Here is a 13,751-nt window from a genome sequence, read left to right on the forward strand (position 1 = left end):
CTTAGCTGAACTGAAGTGTGTGCTACAATAGATGGTCATGTCAGCCTGTCTATTTCTCATCATGATTTGGACAATGTCTCGATTGAATGGTATGCTGTGTTTCTACTGAATGAGCATACTCTCAAGCAGAGACAGCACCCCTTGAGTCAGCTGTTGGTTGGATTTAATTCACCTTCCTATAAAGCCTAAGCATTTCCAGGCATCCAATCAAAACAGCCTGCCTGAGCTGGTCCTCATGTGAGTCTGGCTGCAACAACACATTCACTGCCCAAACTAATCCCTCGCAATAACATGTACGCCAACCTCCCTCCCTCCTTCAGAGTTTTTCCTCCATGAAAGCAAGCTGTGTGTGTAAAGCGTGTATGGTCCCATGATCTTGAATGCATCTTCATGGGTGGCTGTACAGATAAACAGACATCGCAGTCGTTTGTGAAAAATATAAACATTGCTGAGGAGTATGATCTTGCATTCACTCAGCATTACTCTCTCCGGAAAGATCCCAATTTGTATGGTTTTGTGCTGCCCAGGAGTCAGTGTCTCTTGGAAGATTGTCCCTTGAATGAGGCAAATTTCATGCAGAGAGTAGTTGATGGACAACACTACTTCTTTTCCTTTCGGCTTGTCCCATATTATCTCAGATGAATGCATATTTGTTTGGCACACATGGACACAAATATTTTGTAGCAGTTTGTGTTGGTTCATATGTTCATTTTAGTATATAACTGTCTCATATCGCAAATAATCATCAACTGCATTTGCAGGCCCCTTATATGCAGTGTCACATCAAATTATATTTTAGATCCGTAGATGTCAGGAATGCAAGGTGTAGATGTGCCACAGCTCCCTTCTTTTGGCATTTTTAGCATTGGAGCACCAAGAGGTCGCAGTCGACAGCTAATGCCATTACGTAACAAGCGATCCTCCTAGGTGCTGTCATTGGCTCGTGCCTGTGTGTTGTCACTGCACAGAGGCAGCGGCTGGTTGTTGCTGGTATCCAACGGAAGCAGCATACTGCTGCAGTCGGCCCAGGTTTTTTTTCCTTCCACTTTCATCTTGAAATGCTCGTGGTTTTTCAAGCATCTAGCTAATGCTTGCATTAGGCTGAACAGCCAAAGAGAATCAATTCATATCTGTAGCAAAATGGGCCTAAATACAGATGATGGGGTGTAAGGCAGCGTAATAATAATGTTAATAATAATAAACGAAATGAAAATAATGTCTCTGAGGCAGATGATCATTAGCGCGTTAGAGCGTCTGCCTCCTAGTTCTGAAGGCTAGGTTTCGAATCCCAGGGAAGCCTGTGTGGAGTTAGCCTGTTCTCCCCGTGCCATCTGGGTAGTCCGGTTTCCTCCCACATCCCTAAAACATGCAAGGCAGGTTAATTGTAGACTCTAAATTGCCCCTAGATATGAATGTGAGTGCAATTGGTTATTTATATGTGCCTTGCGATCGGCTGGCAACCCGTTCTGGGTGTCCCAACCCTCTTGCCCATTTATCTGGGATAGGCTCCAGCACTCCCGTGACCCTTGTGAGGATACAGTGAAGAAAATGAGTATTTGAACACCCTGCTATATTGTAAGTCCTCCCACTTAGAAATCATGGAAGGGTCTGAAATTTTCATCGTAGGTGCATGTCCACTGTGAGAGAGATAATCTAAAATGAAAAATCCAGAAATCACAATGTATGATTTTTTTTTTAATGATTTATTTGTGCGATACAGCTGCAAATAAGTATTTGAATAACCGAGAAAACCAATATTGATATTTGGTACAGTAGCTTTTGTTTGCAATTACAGAGGTCAAACGTTTCCTGTTGTTGTTCACCAGGTTTGCACACACTGCAGGAGGGATTTTGTCCCACTCCTCAACACAGATGTTCTCTAGATCAGACAGGTTTCTGGGCTGTCGCTGACAGTTTCACAGAGTTTCAGCTCCCTCTAAAAATTTTCCTTTTGGTTTCGGTCTGGAGACTGGCTGTGCCACGCCAGAACCTTGATATGCTTCTTATGGAGCCACTCCTTGGTTTTCCTAGCTGTGTGCTTCAGGTCATTGTCATGTTGAAAGACCCAGCCACGACCCATCTTCAATGCTCTGACTGAGGGAAAGAGGTTGTTCCCCACAATCTCACAATACGTGGCCGTGGTCATCCTCTCCTTAATATAGTGCAGTTATCTTGTCCCATGTTCAGAAAAACACCCCCAAAGCATGATGCTACCACCCCATGTTTCACAGTAGGGATGGTGTTCTTGCGATGGAACTCATCATTCATTCCTCCAAACACAGTCAATGTAATTATGACCACAAAGTTCCATTTTGATCTCATCTGACCACAAAACGTTCTCCCATGACTCCTCTGTATCATCCAAATGGTCATTGGCAAATTTAAGACGGGCCTTGACATATGCTTGTTTAAGCATGGGAACCTTCCGTGGCATGCATGATTTCAAACTATGACGTCTTAGTGTATTACCAACAGTCACTTTGGAAACGGTGGTCCCAGCTCTTTTCAAGTCATTGACCAAGTCCTGTCGTGTAGACCTGGGCTAATTTCTCACTTTTCTAAGGATCATTGAGACCCCACGAGGTGATATCCTGCATGCGGCTCCACTCTGATTGAGATTGACCGTCATGTTTAGCTTCTTCCATTTTCTAATGATTGCTCCAACAGTGGTCCTAGGTATCTGGGCACTGCGAGAGCAGCGCTACCAATTCATGGAAGCCACAGTCTCCGTCTTTTCTTTGACAAATCTTTAGTCTTCTATCCCGGTGCTGAAAAGTCTTGTGATTAATTCACATGTGCGTATATTAATGCTCATGCGCGCATAATTTTGTAAACTTCCGGCCACTCTGAAACATCCCCATCCATGGTTCAACGTGTGCCATTCGACAACTTGTCGCCAAGTGATCATGTTCGCTATGGACGTCTCAGAAAGACAAAGACGGCGAACATACAAACATGTGTATATCTTTATACCAACTTTTGTTTTAAGGTTAGGTTAGGTTAGGGTTAGGTTATAACGTATATTAGCTCCCTCTATGTAGAAGATGGATAACTATGAGACTGGGGGATTTCCCAGTAAGCGTTTGCTACATGCCCAGAGTTCCCCTGTTAGTAAAATATGTGCATTAATCACAAGGAGACTTTTCACCACAGGGAGCGCTCAGGCCATCATACCAGCAAATATTGAAATGAGACTTTGTCCCTCTCACCTGTATTGTTCCTACCAATTTATCTATTCAAAAACCTACTCAGCACGGGAGAAAAAATTAAATATGTAAACTTAAATTCCAACACTATAGCTGTGGAAGTGTTCAGAGGTTAGGGATATAAAGTGAAATCTATCTTTTAGGGTGTGTCATATGTGACTACACATTATAATATGCATAACGTTATCCCTGAATTTCAGGCATAATGCCCTCCGAGATAGCTGACTGTTTTGTCTGACCTCTTGTTTTCATTTCCTTCTAAGCTTTGGATACTTCTGGAATAACACTGATGTAACTGACTTTTTTATTTGGGTATGGATTTATGGCCTGCCCACTCGCCTCTTTAAATGTACCCTTACAGTGTGATGTCACGCACCACACCCTTCTTTAAAATCCACAGTAAAGGATTTTTCTTTTTTTTTTTAAACATTGTGGTTTCATTGACTCCAACCAGGTCACCTCCGCCAAAATGGATTATCCACACAGGCAGAGCAAATAGCCAACCACGCGTGTCTGGAAGGTTTGGAACATTTCCTGAACCTCAGTAACATAGCCCTTAGAAACATAATTCCAACTCTAAAATCAGTTTATAACATCACAAAACCGAGCCTGATCTGCTTACTAGAACAGAATATACTTCCCGCACAATGACTGATCACTGTCATCAACTGGTTTCTGCATTTCATCGTCACAGGAGCAGTGTCCCATCACTTCGACACCTTGTAGGTCATTGGGCATTTCACTCATGCTGGGGATTTTAAAAAACCTGTAAAAGGCCATCTTTAAAAAGATTTATGGGAAAATATGGCAAATGTATATGCGTCTGTTTGTCTGTCTGTCTCTTTGTGTTTGTTTGTGTCTGTATGTCTGTCTTTCTGTCATGGCTTGTGTTTGTGCCTTAGAGTTTTTTTCTCCAGTCCAGTGAAAAAGGCCTAGGTAAAAGGACCCATACAGAGTATGTTGTGTCCATGTATTTCATAGTCCAAACCTTCAATGAGCATCTGTGCTCCTGGACTGCTGCCTAAATGAAGACTCTGTTACCTACATAGAGTATAAAACAGACAGTGTAGTCAGTTCTCTTGCACTGTGAGGATGAAACTTCTCACTTGTCAAATGCTGGAAAGGATTGAACACCGAATAAATTCTATGGCAGGTGAGACAGTACACAGTGATGTTCCAGATTAGGCCATGCACAGCCTAATTTGTACAACAGAAATTGGTATTACCTCTAGCTCGAAGGTTATGTTGTCATCACCATGGTGTGTTTATTTATATACAGTATGTGTTTATCTGCTAATACGTGGCTTCAAGTCTTGATATATCAAATTTTTCAAGATGGTCAGTTATTGTTCCAAGGGTGCTTTCTGTGCAAGTTTGTGGGAATCCACACCTTAAATTCATCATACATGATTATGTGAGAGATTTAAATTTAACATCAATGCCATTTCACCTGTTGACATAATTATATTTCTGTCTTAGTAGGTTATAATTATAGAGGATCTTAATGAGTCAAAAAGCAAATGTTTATCAAGATCCAGGGAATGGGAGGAAACAAAATGTAAATATTTCAGTTGCCTATAACTCAGAGACCTTTTGGTGTCTCGGTGCAAAACTCATCATTCTTACAACGTGGCTAATGCTGGTGTTTCCCTAGTCACAAGCTTGTCTCTATGATTTCATGAGAAAAGCGGCGTGCATGCTTCCTGGTCTGGTTGGCAGATACCCACTCTGGCATGCAGACAGAAGCAGTCAGCCTTCATGTGAAGAATTGTCAGTGAGCATTTCTTTATCCAAGCAGTGCAGATTATCTCCTTCTTATGATGTAAAAAATGTAAATAATAAAATAAATAAATTCACAATGTCAATGTGAGCGTAGGTAGTACATTAGTTGCTTCATGACTTCAGTCAACTCCACTCAAGCCTTGAAGGCCAGTCCCCAGTGCAGCTGATGTTGGCAAGCCATCTCTGTCTGGGTTTTGTTCCAGGAATTCAGGATATGCCAATCAGCTGGCTGTCAGTGGACCTCCTGCCAAGCCCCCCCACACCCCCCCCTAAAATGTAGTCCAACTTGTTTTCTACTCTAGCAGGTGCTTACTGTGTCCCAAGTTTAACAAGGACAGAAACACACCTAGCTCAAGAATTTGTTGCTCTCATGTGCTTGATACATATCTATATTTTGTGGTCATTTATATTATTTTTTTCCCATTTTAAATGTTTTATCACTTTTTTTCAAATCCTTTTAATCGTGTAAAGTTACCTTTATTTAAAATTACCTTGTGTATGAAATGTGCTACATACTGTTAATTTGCTTTGCTACATACAGTGGACATAATAGACATTGTTTTGTACTGTACAGTAGGCACATGCAGTTTTAAACAAGTACTATGTACCTGTGTATGTGGCTGAATAGTGAACATTATCAGCACAACTCCTGAGTTCACATATTACAAGTTACCCAATTCTTCAATTTTCACTGTGACCATCTATTTATCTTCTCAGAGAGACCCAGAATACTTGAAGCTATGGCTGGAGACTTTCACCAGCTCCTATGAGAGATGCCTCGATGTGGACTTCGAAAAGCCACCATCAAGGTAAAGAGTGACTCTATTACAGTGATTCTCAGCCAGTGTGCCGTGAGCTGTCTTCAGTTGTGCCATGGGAAATGATCAAATTATAAGCAGTTCAGAAAAAGGATGGATACCCCAACAAACTACTTACAGCGTGCCCTTGCCCATTTGAGTTCATCGTTCACGGTCCCGCATATTCAAGGACTTTGCTCTCCAAGGTTTTTTTTTTTTTTAATGTAGCATATTTTCCCGATTGTAGGTTTTAAATTCTCTTCTAAATAGACAAGGCCCCACATTAGATATAGCGCGTTAACATGTGGTGCATCTTATGTGCACACCAAGTTCGAACATATTCAAATGTTGTTTTGTGACTTGTCCAGCAAAGTACATTTAAACACACTGGTTACAGTGTTAGCATGCATTCTAAAACATGTTTTGGCTTTTATGTAAAATACAATATGATGGTGGTCACGAGGCAGTGAGGAATAATTACATTTCACATCTGTGAGCAGAAGAAGTTTGCATTGCCTCACACACTGCCCATGTAGGCCGGTCATTACTGACAATGTTTTACACACTCACGGAGTCACATCGAAACTAAAATTATCACAGCAAACAGAATAGCATAACTAACAAATAATAAAACAAATAAAATAATGACTCGAGAAATAAGGAACATAAAACATTTATACTTTAAATCCTTTTTACATCCTCCTAGCATGCTACCAATGTAACCAGTTTGTTCAAATGTACTTCATTGGATTAGTCACACAACAATCGTGCACATAGAATATGCTGTCCATTTTATAGAAAATTTCAGACTTTTAAGTCCATCTTATGCTTGCAAAAATATTGTACATTTCATACATTGGTATATTGATACTGTATCCATTAGTTGTGAATTTTCGTTGTTCGCGGGGGTGTAAAGTACGTAACCCTGCAAACAACATCTATCTTTATTTATCAATGTATGCCAGTGAGGCATAGTGACAGACAGAACAAATAAATGCTCTTCTATTAGATATAAGGAAATACTACCCCAATTACAATCAAGTTGGAATGTTGTGTTCAACATTAATAAAAACACATTACAATGATTTGCAAGTCACGCTCAACCTATATTTATTTGAATCAAACTAATAAACTTTGTTTTTCGCAAATCATTCAGTTCGAATTTTATGGCTGCAACAAAAAAAGTTTTTCAAAAAAAGCTGGGACAGGTGGCAAAAAAGACTGAGAAACTTGAGGAATGCTCATCAAATACCTGTTTGGAACATCCCACAGGTGAAAGGTGTTAATTGGGAACATTATTGTATACAAAAGGTGCTTCTCTGAATTGCTCAGTCATTTATAAGCAAAGATGAGACGAGGTTATACCTCTTTGTGAACAAGTGCATAAGAAAATAATCGAACAGATTATGGACAATATTCCTCATTGTACAATTGCAAGGAATTTAGGGATTTCATCATCTAATATAAAAACTTCAGAGAATGTAAAGAAATCACTGCATGCATGCGGTAAGGCCAAAAAACAATATTGAATGTCCATGACCTTCAATCTCTCAGGCGGCATTCCTTCAAAAACCAACATAATTGTTGAAAGGATATTATAAGTAACCGATGGTGTAGTGGTACACATGCCCGTCTGTGATGGTGTCGAAATCTGTCCTGCGACTGGCTGGCGACAAGTGCGGGATGTAGTCTGCCTTTGCCCAAAGTTACCTTGCAGAGGTTTCAGCTCTCTCCCCGGATAAATGCAGAGGGGTTGCGTCAGGAAGGGCATCTACCGTAAAAACTTTGCCAAACAAATATGTGCGTTCATATTAGATGACACGCTGTGGTGACCCCTAATGGGACAAGCCGACAGAAATACATACATAATAAATATAATAAATTATTATATATTATATTATATATTATAATAGTTAAGAAACCAGGGGAGGCACAGTGGCGCAGCTGGGAAGCGTTGACCTCACAGTTCTGAAGACCCGAGTTCAATCCCAGCCCTTTCTATGTGGAGTTTGCATGTTCTACCCGTGTTTACGTTTAAGAAACCCCCATGGGGCAAAGATACAGAAATATAAAACTGGTTATTTACTGATCAGCATGCCATGTTAAGGCTAATTGCACAGAAGCAAGTTTTCAAGTAAGTACACAGTACTAATTAACTGGAGCTAGGGAACTGTTTGCAGAAGCTGGATAAACTCATTATATGAGAGTTTTAAGCACCAAGTTTCATTAAACTCAGTACGCGAAGAAACCAAATCGATCGCAACGAAATTTTAAGCGTGTGATGTGAAGTCATTACTTAATTTAAGTGAGATGAAAATCAAGTCAGCCACCAAATTGCTCAGTTGTAACATACATTGGAATGAGGATAAAATGTTTTTTTCCCATTAATAACAGGGAAAAACGTGCATTTCACCAACTCTGTAAAAGCTAAATGAGCAACAACTATACTATGAGAGAGAGTGTCTTTCGGCTTGTCCCAGTAGGGGTCGCCACAGCGTGTCATCTCAGATAGCACTCTGCAGCACTCCCTCTAATGACTCCAAAAAGTGTGGGTACTCTGAACCGCTGTTTGGTGCATTGGCACAAACAAAAGTCGGGACCTGAAGACAGAGGGAGGCTACCTCATCATCCGCCGGGGTAAGCCGATTGTACAGGCACCAAGCCGGGCGCAATAGCTATACCCACACCTCCTTGGCTCCTCTCTCCGTGGGCAACTCCAGAGTTGAATAAATTCCAACCCTTCTCAAGAGGGCTGGTACCAGAGTCCAAGCACTGCGTAGAGGTGAGCGTAGAGAGTAGTGGAACCTACCTCACGCCAGCTCGGGGTCCTTCCCTTCCAGAGAGGTGACATTCCATGTCCGTAGCCGGGGATCGGATCACCAAGGTCCCCATCTTGGGCTCCCGCCCAGCTCACATTGCACCCGAACCCTAACACTCGTTGCTATGACACTCAAACTTGAGCTCAGCAAAGCATTGATGCAACTAATGTGTTTCCTAGTAATCAGCTTCTTAGAATTATGTACAAACAAACTTGAAACCCTAAATGACAGGGTTCAGTGGTGGTCCACGGCCACTGCGCAACTGTCTCGGGCCATTATCTTTATCATTATCTAAGTGATACTGGAGCCAATAAGAAGTGCAAAGTTATTAAAAAAAATTACCTGCAAAAAATAGCTAAAACGTGCATTTTCAGTTTCCTAAAGAGAACTTGTATCTGTCTCTGACAGGAATGTTGTGATTAGGCAAGGAAAAATCGTGACCGGTCTCTTCTTGAAAAATTAGAAATTTAAGTAAGCCTCATTTGTAATAAAATGAGAAGTGGTAGTTACGAACTACATAGAGGTCAGTCAGTCTTTCTGATGACTTTGCTTTGGGGTGGCGACTTCTGTTATCATATTGTTGTTCCATGTTATTATTGCGTATCATGGTTTGGTCTTTTGTCCATTTCCTGTTGCGGATTTGCAGGTGAAACCAAAATTACCACAAGCGTCAGATTTAAAAACAGAAATCGCAGAAGTTCACACTGCTGTTGCTGCGGCTGCTTGCTTTTGTCACCATATTGTTGTTGTTTGGTCTAGTGTGGGGTCCGTCCGTAGAAGACCAATGTGATTCGATTCAGAGGATTTACTGAATCAAGATTGATTTGTGAGCAGATGTATTGCAGTACATTGATGAATCAATACTTTTACCCACTTCTGTGGATCATAACATAGTTGTGTGTTTGCAGGCCAGAGGAACCCCCACCAGTTTTGAGCTTCCTCCCAGACAACATCCTGCAGGTTTTGCGCCACCAGCTCCTTCAGTGCGTCCAAAAAGCGCCTGATGGCCTGGAGCCTGAGCAGCAAAACCTGGCACTACTGCTACTCAAGTTCCTAATCATTGTCTGCAGGTGAGGACAACAAACATCTATTACACGACTAATATTATTTGAAAGGTCATTGATATCCTCTGAAGTCTTGGTTTTCTGTGCACTAATGTTTTTGTGTGTGTTTGCAATTGGATGTTTCTAAAAGGAACCTTTCCAATGTGGAGGAGATAGGCACGTGTTCCTACATCAACCACATCATTGCCATGACGACACTGTATATTCAACAGGTCTAACTCATTTCTCCTATTCTTTCCCTCTTTATTTCTGCTTTTCCCTGTGAGTTATAAAAACAAAAGTATCAAAGAAGATATCTGTCAATCTCAGATTCTTTATTATAAATGTTCAATGTCAAAGATTGAACAACGCAATATTATAAAGTGCCTTTATAGAGGCATAATCAAACATCAATTTATAGAGTGGAACCTCGATATATCGGACCCTCATTGAACAGCTATCAGAAATAATGGACCATTAGGAGACCACTACATGTGTCCAAAAGTAGTTTCCAATCATCACGTTAACAAAGTCTGTTCGTTCTGGAATTGGTCACTGTTTACGTGCACTGTAGCATGCATTATACGTAGGCACACACTGGCACACACGTGTTTCCGTTACACAATATGTCTCGATGCAGTCAACATACCTCCACATGCCTTGTGACAGCCATGTTAAATGTGGTAACGGGACAATTTTGAGGCAATGTATCGATGTGGCAGCCATGATGGCAGGAGCTCTATTACCATATAGAGCTCTGCGAACAGAGAGCATCGTAGCATGACGGCAGTGTTTTTTTTTTTTTCTTTAAGAAAAGTCTGGAGCCGTATTACAGTCTGGAACATACTATTTTTGGTACATATTATTTGTTTTCTATCAAGCCAATCATCATTTGCATCTAATACATGGCTTTGGAAATAGGAAGCACACTAATTCTTCGCGGCTCATGTAAGCGACCCGCTTTGACATGCCACTAGTCACTACAACAACAAGGTAAGTTTGGATAAAATGTAACAATTTTCAAATAATTTTCAAGCTTTTTTTAATTTACAATAACTTTGAACGGTACTGGGCATTTTAGACCATGAAATAAAGTATCAAACAATAATTTTGTTCTGTATTATAAAATGTGTATACAGCCGCAAAAAAAAATAAAAGATGGTTCAATATAATGACAATTTGCTGTAACGGACAACCCCTCCGTCCCTTTTAGTCCGTTAGCTCGAGGTTCCACTATATTATCATTGATGTAAAATGTTTGCAGTTTGTATTGATGAGCTTTGAATACAATAGCATTGGGTGGTACATTGGATGACTTGTAAGCACATCTGCCTCACAATTCTGAGGAGCTAGGTCCAAATCCGGCCACACATATTGTCCCTGTGCCTGTTGGTTTTCTATATGTACTCCTGTTTTCTCTCAAAACATGTGTTAAGTTAATTGAAGACTAAATTACCCTTGGATGAGAATGTGAGTGCGAATGGTTGTTTGTCGCGATGTGCCCTGTGATTGGTTGGTGACCAGTTCAGCGTGTACTCCGCCACTTGCCCAAAGACAGCTCGGATAGGCTCAAGCACACCCACGATTCTAGTGAAGATAAGCGGTACAGAAGATGCTTGGATCGTCACCTCCACACACAACACTGTGAAAATGTCATTAATAAAAAACTCAAGGGCCGCACGAACATTAAACTTTGATATTAAGGTGGGGGCCACAAAATATTGTTTTGCAGACCGAAAATGCCCCCCAGGCTCCCAGTTTGAGACCCCTGTTCTAGATGTACCACATGATCAGACCTATTCATAAAAAACTCGAGGGCCGCACGAAAATTAACTTTGATATTAAGGTGGGCACCACAAAATATTTTGCAGACCGAAAATGGCCCCTGGGCTCCCAGTTTGACACCCCTGTTCTCGCTGTATCACCACATGATCAGACCTCGTCCGTAAATCAATAGTAAAAATTGTCTTTATTTCCATTTATCAATGTATCCAAGAGTGGGGCAAATATGTTGGATTTTGCCGGCAAACATACATTTGGAAAAAAAACGCAGTCTCAGAAGTGCAAATCTTAGCTCTGGGTGGTTTTCAGCCAACAAAGGCCAGTGTCCTCAACCTTTGTAAACATTTGGCCATCAAGCACACAGGTGGGCCTGGGATTTGAATCCCGGTGCTCAGAATTGTGAGACTGTCGGTCTAACCAGTCGTCCACCTTTATCAATATGGCGTCATAATTGTCTAACTTGAGTTGAGATCATGTTTCTAAATGAATGTCTGTCGCAACAGGTATGCACGTATAGGCCAGTGCGTCTCAATTATTCTGTTACGCCCCCCTTCCAATGAGAAAACAATTTGCGCCCTTTCCCCGCAACTATAAATTATCATTTGTCTATATAATTCTTATAAGTACATTGCTGCATAACTTTGTATCTCTATTAACATGAAAGAAAACAAAAAATAAATCAGAAATATAGTTTAACTTTACACTTTATTAACATTTTTTTTAGTCTCTAACAGAAAATATTTTAAGCGCATCAATTTCCCTGAAATAAAAGAAATGCTTGTTTAAATGAAACATTTTTGACTGACTTATTGCACAATTAAATTGAATAAAGTCAATAACTTGAAATTCAGATTAGCAACATTTACTCTTTAGCACAACATATAAAACACTTAAAAACAACAATTTTTGCTGATTTTTTTTTTCCTGTCTTTTTTTTTTAAATCAAAAAAAGGAAGTCAGGATTAATGGCTTCAGTGAGCACGTTTTGCAGTGCACAGCTTTTTGAAGCAAGGTTTGAAGCATGATACTGCAACTCTCATCTCCTGCTCAATGTTTAGCTGGGACCTGTACTTAGTCTTCAGTGCAGCAACAGCATTGAAGCAGGCAGTATCATCTCTGCTATGGTCTGGGTTTTTTGCACTAAGCAATTTGGTATGCTACCATATATGATGTTAACAGTGCTTGCTGGGTTACTGAATTAGCTTTCACAAACTGGGATGATTGTTGGCAATATTTGGCATGTTTTAGCTGAAAAAAAATTCCAGCGTCTTAACAGCATGACTCAGGTGTAATGTCTTTAAGTGGTGGAAATAATTTATTTGGCTTCATGCTGTCCGCTGCTAACGTTTTTAGACACAGTAAACACAGCCATCTTTTCTCATCTCCCACTGTAGTCACGGTGCACTCAAGTGCTACAGGTGTCGTATTTCTTTGTCTTAGCTGTCGGGTAACTTTTTGTGTCTCATTGTCTTTGTCTCTCTCTGGCTTTCTTTTCATCCCTGGTAAAAAAAAAAAAAAAAAAAAAAAAATCCACGTTGTCTCTTATGGGTTTGTTTACTCTACTTCAGATTGCCTGTCCGTGAAATGGAAAAAAAAAGCCCTACACCATAGAGCTAATACTCCTTGCGTACATTGACAATGAGAGCGCCACTGCTAACTACCGTAGTAGAAGTGCAAATACACTTTATTATAGTATGGCAAAAAAAACAAAACAAAACATGTTTTTCAGGGTCACACGTGCCTCCCTGGCATAGCAGGGGTGCGCCCCACTATTTGAGAAGCACTGGTATAGACTGTTAACAGGCTGTTAACTGAAGCAGATTATGACAAAACTCAGACAGTATGCTAAAAGACCTAAAAGGGGGAAAGACGCGTATTAAAAAAGTTGTATTCCTTTAGTTGTCCAGAGGTAAAGAATAGGACTTAAGTTCGTTGTATGAAGTCGGTAGCTTATTGAAATTAAAAAAAGAAAAAAAAGCATCAAGGAACAACCTCTGGTGCTCCATTGAGAACCAGATCAAAATTTTGTGCACCCCTGATTATTCGAGCTACAGAGGCCCGGGTAATAATTTGGGTTTTCCTTGACAATCGTGCTGTTTTTTTCAGTTCAGTAAGTAACAACAAAGTAGTGAATGCGTCCGTTAATACAGGGGGTAGGGGTTTGTTTGTTATTTTTTTTGCAAGGAGTTTGTCTGCGAATCTGACTCACTTTTTGTTTTTTTTCTCGGTTTTCCCATTAAGTTGCTTTCAGTCAGTTCATTCGATCTCCATAGGCCTAAAAATGAACCGTAGAAGAGAAGTAAATGGAAAAAAATCTCTAAA

The 13,751-nt window shown here is 40.4% G+C and overlaps 1 protein-coding gene across 6 annotated transcripts in view; it reads left to right on the forward strand.

Moving 5' to 3' along the window:
• nbeal1 (neurobeachin-like 1) overlaps window positions 1-13,751 on the forward strand; it is an 87,169-nt gene that overhangs the window by 35,679 nt on the left and 37,739 nt on the right. For all 6 annotated transcript variants that reach the window (XM_061802107.1, XM_061802152.1, XM_061802135.1 and 3 more), the window contains exons 3-5: window positions 5,706-5,797; window positions 9,513-9,674; window positions 9,799-9,880. In XM_061802107.1, coding sequence (XP_061658091.1) covers window positions 5,706-5,797; window positions 9,513-9,674; window positions 9,799-9,880 — 336 coding nt within the window. The remainder of the gene's footprint in view (window positions 1-5,705; window positions 5,798-9,512; window positions 9,675-9,798; window positions 9,881-13,751) is intronic.

Source organism: Syngnathoides biaculeatus, chromosome 2 (assembly GCF_019802595.1).
Source record: "Syngnathoides biaculeatus isolate LvHL_M chromosome 2, ASM1980259v1, whole genome shotgun sequence".
NCBI classification, from domain to species: Eukaryota; Metazoa; Chordata; class Actinopteri; order Syngnathiformes; family Syngnathidae; genus Syngnathoides; species Syngnathoides biaculeatus.